This window comes from Musca vetustissima, unplaced genomic scaffold (genome assembly GCF_032173495.1).
Source record: "Musca vetustissima isolate MV318-11 ecotype Yass unplaced genomic scaffold, APGP_CSIRO_Mvet_v1 utg14306, whole genome shotgun sequence".
In the NCBI taxonomy this organism is placed as follows: Eukaryota; Metazoa; Arthropoda; class Insecta; order Diptera; family Muscidae; genus Musca; species Musca vetustissima.
Window position 1 is genome coordinate 196,707 of NW_026879768.1, and position 5,422 is coordinate 202,128.

The window sequence follows — 5,422 nt, forward strand, 5'->3', positions numbered from 1 at the left end:
TGCAGAAGCAATTTGCAAAATATTTTTTTTAATTTGAAATGTTTTAAAATGTGTAGCTTGTATATGCAAAGGTCGGACCGAATTGGGTAATCTATTAACTTAATTTGTAATGTATACGTTTTCAAAATGTTTATACTTTGTGGAGGAGGTACCGGAAGAAGTACACAATCTGTTAGGTTGATGACAGATTGAGGCACAAAACTGTCAGCAATGTCGAATTTCGGTATAATACTAAATACCAGAAAGTTTTAGGGAACATTTTCAATATACCAAAAGGTGTTATTTTAGGAGAACAGTTAGCCATTAAAATAAAAAAGTTATATTTCAAATAGACTTAATACTAACTAAAAATCTTTTTAACTAAAAATCCTAATTCAAAAAAACTTCCTTTGGAGGTTATAAACTAAATATCATTCTTTTATATTTACATTATTACTACATTTTATTCATTTTGTATGCCAAATAATTTCAATATTTACAAGAAAGAGCAAATCTATCTTCAAAGATTGAATTTTTACTGGTTAAAGAACGGATTTAAATGTAATATTCTCCTTGCTGGATACTTCCCGAACGTAGTAAAAACATTGATGCTATATTCCACTTACCGACTCTTATAATTTATTGGATAATGTTACTATAATATACATTGTTTCCCCTTATAACCATAGGTAAGCACCTTGGCTAAAATTACCCTATGCATACCTATAAAATGTATTGATAGAGGGTCTGCTTTCAGATTTGCCCTGCGCATCTCAACACATTCCTTGGCCTTCAGTGCCATTTCCAGATAGGTATATAAATTTGTCTCCATGGGGTTCAATCTTAACATATGTCCTGCTTTAAAATTAGCCTAAAAAATTGAATTTTGATTTGATATGAATTTTGTACGAGGCACTACATTTATTTTGTGTTCTAATTGGAATAAAATATAACACATAGATTTGACAATATAACATGAACAAATAACACAACGCACGTTAATACTTGCATACGAATAAAGCTGCTTTGAAAAAAGGAAAAAACGTAAGATTCCATCTACAATAAGGCCATTAGTATAAAAAAGGAGTTTTTGGCCAAAGAGATTCGTTGTTATTAGTAATTATTGTACAAATTTATGCACCACCAATTAAGGCACACAGGGCACGTTTGTAATCACCCGATGTTTCCGACTACAAAGAAAATAATAAAATTTTAAATTAGAATAAAAAAGTAAAAAAAAAAACATCTAATTTTACCTTAACAGCACTGACCAGAGTGCGATTGTAAATACGTTCAAATTCTTCTTTAATATTACCCAAATCAATTTCCGAACGTGAAACTATAATGCGTATCAATGTGGTATCATCGGTGCCCATACCATCCATGGCTTTGAACAGGCGATTGGCAAAGAAGGCCGGTGGAGATTGTACACATTCAACTGAAATTTAGAAAACACTGAAGAATTTCTCTTTATACATTGTGCCCACATTTCTACTCACCTATGGCCATCATTGCCTCATGCAACTCTCCACTCATTTCATGTTTGATGGCCTGTTCAATTGTCTGTCCCGACAATTGTTTGTATTCCTCAAAAACCAAACGCAGTTGGGCAAAGCTACCATGTGCCAGAATGCGATTGAACACTTCTTCATCGGTACCCAATTTGGCTTCACCAGCATTGTACAATTGTTCAGCTTGTTCCTTAGCTTTATCGGGATCTACTGTACCGACGGGATCTCTAACACCTGTTACAATTAATGTTAACAAACGACGAAAATGACCCGACGTTTCGCTACACATATGTTCGGCCAATGGACGATCATACATATCTTCATAGCACTTCACAATTTCCGCCATTTCTTCATTCGATTTGGTGCAGAGTATTTCCACCAGAGCACTTTCATTCGTACCCATACCGGCCATAGCTTTATGCAATTGCTTGCACAAATATTGTACTGGGGTCATCATCAGGGCAATGATAACATCTTCAAATTTACCACCCAATTCACTTTTTAAATCTTCGATCAAATCACGGCCATATTCACGCAAGAAATTCTCCTTTATCAGTTGGCGTTGGGCATTAGACCGTGCTGTTAATATGTCAATAATGGCCTGTTCATCGGTGCCGAAACCTTTCATGGCTGTTCGCAATGCCACCGTATCAGCTTCGACATCTAAGGGTTCGGCTGGTACAACAGTTGGGATGGGCTGTGGCGGAGAAAATCAATAATTTCAACTTAATAATAAATGCCGAATAATTATTCAGAAAGTACTTACATCATAATCCATATTGAAGGGTTTTTCGTGTCAATTAGAGCGTTTCAATGAATGAATTACCAAGGTGTTTGACGATAAACAGACCTGTAAAAAGCAAACAAATGTGAGGTGTACTTTCTTTCCGCTTCAAACTTTCGAAGTACCTGCTGGCGTCTCTAAGTTAGTAAGTTAGTAGTACGTATAGCGTTTTACCCGTATCTAGTTTGTTGTTATAGTCTTTTCTGTTTATTCTACTTTCAATACTTTCATTGCAGAGTTGCCATATTAAGTCTGCAAGAGAATGTATTGAAAACAGATGATTTGAGGCGGGCATGAATGTTGATGACCGTTAAAATAAGCAACATATTTAAAATATTTTAAAGGTTTTAAAACATCTATGGTATAACATATCTTTTTTTGCAACAAAAATCAAGAGAATTAATGGAAAAAATTAATGAAAAAAAATTTCACTGAAAATTGGAAATATTTATATCATTTTTTAAGATAAATCGGAAACAGCGCTATATTTGCGCAATTTTCTTTAGCATTGTTATATAGATAAAGAATTATAAATCATAATAAAAGGCATACCCATGGTACAATTATAAAAGGTAACAGCAAATCCCAGCTGATTTGATTCCAACGTAATACTAGTGTCAATATGAATTTGACAAATTATGTTTTTAAAAAATCACCCAACAGGAAAATTGGGAAATACAATTTGAAAATATATCTGCTCCCGTATTCAATTTACTCAATCTGCCTGCTGGGAAAGTTTGAGGAAGCAAATCTTTCTTGAAGGAATAACTCGATATTCCCAGCATTGTCATATGTGTTACACATATATATGGCAATGGCTCAATTAAAGGAAAGACGTGGAAGCGATAGAAATATAAATTTGATAGATTTTCATTCATGTTTTTCAATTTTTATTTTGAGGATTCGAAAATATTCCATTTTCAAAATAAAAATAATTTGATGATAATTTGTCTGTTTGTTTACATTTTTCTGTCAAATGAGTTGACACTAGTAGAACTTACAACAACAAATTTCCATGTGGTTGTTGTATCGTTTTTTGTACAACAACACTTGCTGTTACCTTTTATTATTATACCATGAGGCATACCATAGGCATACTATTTTCAGAACATTTTTGACAAACTTCCCTGTTGCCCAATTCTGATTTTTTATGGATGGATTTTATTTAATCCGAAATGGAAAAAGTTCCGGTTCTGGGCGTGGGTGTGGATTACAATTGAAAACTGCCTAACTAACTAGCTCATGATATACTTTGATGTGTACCACCAGAATTAATTTATAGATCAAAAATCCCGACGAAGTTGTTCAGGCATGCCTATTTAAATCGCATTGTATTACTCGTAGATGACAATGTTGAAACCACCTTTTCTACAAGTCGTATTCTTCAATAGCAGGCAAACAAAGTCGGTTATCATATGACCATAGTTCTCCGAATTCTAGTAGTTCCATAATCGTTTTCGAATAAATAAATTCGAATCATACCTTCGGACAAAAGAGGGATCTCAGACTCACCAAGTGGAAATGTGCTTAATCTCTGACGAATATTTTGCCGCCCACAACTTTTTCACATATCTACGACTTTTTTAATGGTCAGCTGGTTTCAGTTTTTGCGTGAGTTGGACTTTATATCGACGTAAGTGTAGACTTAAATGCAAAGTGCCTTATAATCTTCCGCAAGACAGTCCTAATTCCTGAGAACGATGAGGAATCGACACATTCGGGTTTTGGGTACTGAGATATTTTCAGCGGAAAAAACGAAGCTATTATGCAAATTTGCAGCCACTACAGTATCTTCAAATTTCTTGCGTTGTTGGACATAATCTCCTCTATAAAATCTCCATATTAAAGTCCCCTCCAGTCGTAGTTATTTTAATGGTCATAGGCACATTTTCTAACCGAAATAACCGTAATTTTGCATTCAAACTTGTTTTGCAAACCCCCTCATATGAAGACTTCCATAGTAATCTCTCGACAGCGTAATCCATTCACCGAAACTGTTGATCCAACTTTATTTTCTAAAAAAGTTTCGTCTTTGTCTGAGCCCCGGATGCGACAATTTTGTTGGGAGACGTAGCTTTAGAGGTAAAATGTGCATTATCACTTAAGATAATTTTTCTTGTGTTTGAAGAACTTTATAAACCTTAAGTCCCAAGTCTTTATGCAGAATACGGTGTAATGACTTTTGTGGGACGTCCAATTCTATAGAGCGATGCTGTATGGGCAATCGTGGGGCTTCTTTAACACGTTGGATAATATTCTCAGTTATTCTTAACATTACTTATTTGTTCCGGAGGTAGTTTGGCAGTTCCTACCGGACGCGTCTCAAGGTAGCGGATAGGAGGAAGGTGGATGATCACACTAACTTATTACAGTTAGTGAAAACTGAAGGTTATGGGACCAACATCAGTTGTTTGTCCCCGCGAACCAAAACTGGATATGGGGGTGTTTCCTTAAAACAAAAGAAGAAAGTAAGAAGATAGATCATGTTACGGAGTCGGTCTGAATACCTGAAATAAGAGTAGTCATGTGAAACTATGATACCAGACAGGAACTCATGGGATAGCGGAACACTAGCAAACATGTCCCCTGGTAACTGTTGTCTGACAGGTGGCTACAAGCTAATAGGAAAGTCGGAACTGGGATTTTTAACTAAACAATTGAAAACCGAAATTTCAGTGCAAACTTTGGACAGAATATATTAGGTTGGGGAAAAAGAAATCCATTATGAAAATGTCGATAAAATCGGAGAAATGATCGAAGTTGATTGGCATGTTAGCAGTCGAAACATCTCCCACGTGCTAAAAATCTACCATAAAACCTTTTTAAACCACTTACAAAGCTGGATTCAAAAAGAAGCTCGATGTTTGGGTTAACAGAAAAAATAAGACGTATCGAATTTGACATTTTGAATATAAAAGAATCAACGATTGTCTTTGTGATTAGAATAGAAATAAAAGGAAATAAAATAGCAAATATACTAGCTAGAATTGCTACCTACTGACATACAATAGATGTAAATACTACCAAACCTTTTAGTGCAAAGCGTCTAGAACTGACGTCATGGGTAACGGAAACTCAAAAAATGTTGTAAAAGAAAAACACAAAAATGTTTTGGGGAGACCCATATGGATATAAGACAAAGCAACCC

The 5,422-nt window shown here is 34.9% G+C and overlaps 1 protein-coding gene across 1 annotated transcript; it reads right to left on the reverse strand.

Moving 5' to 3' along the window:
- Window positions 1–1,065: 1,065 nt before the first annotated feature.
- LOC133324904 (annexin B10-like) lies at window positions 1,066–2,274 on the reverse strand. The gene is made up of 4 exons (XM_061533727.1): window positions 2,257–2,274; window positions 1,479–2,187; window positions 1,236–1,417; window positions 1,066–1,169 (listed from the first exon to the last, which is right to left on the reverse strand). Exons 1-4 carry the CDS (start codon window positions 2,266–2,268, stop codon window positions 1,113–1,115), a joined length of 960 nt encoding a protein of 319 aa, XP_061389711.1. The 5' UTR covers window positions 2,269–2,274; the 3' UTR covers window positions 1,066–1,112.
- Window positions 2,275–5,422: the final 3,148 nt, after the last annotated feature.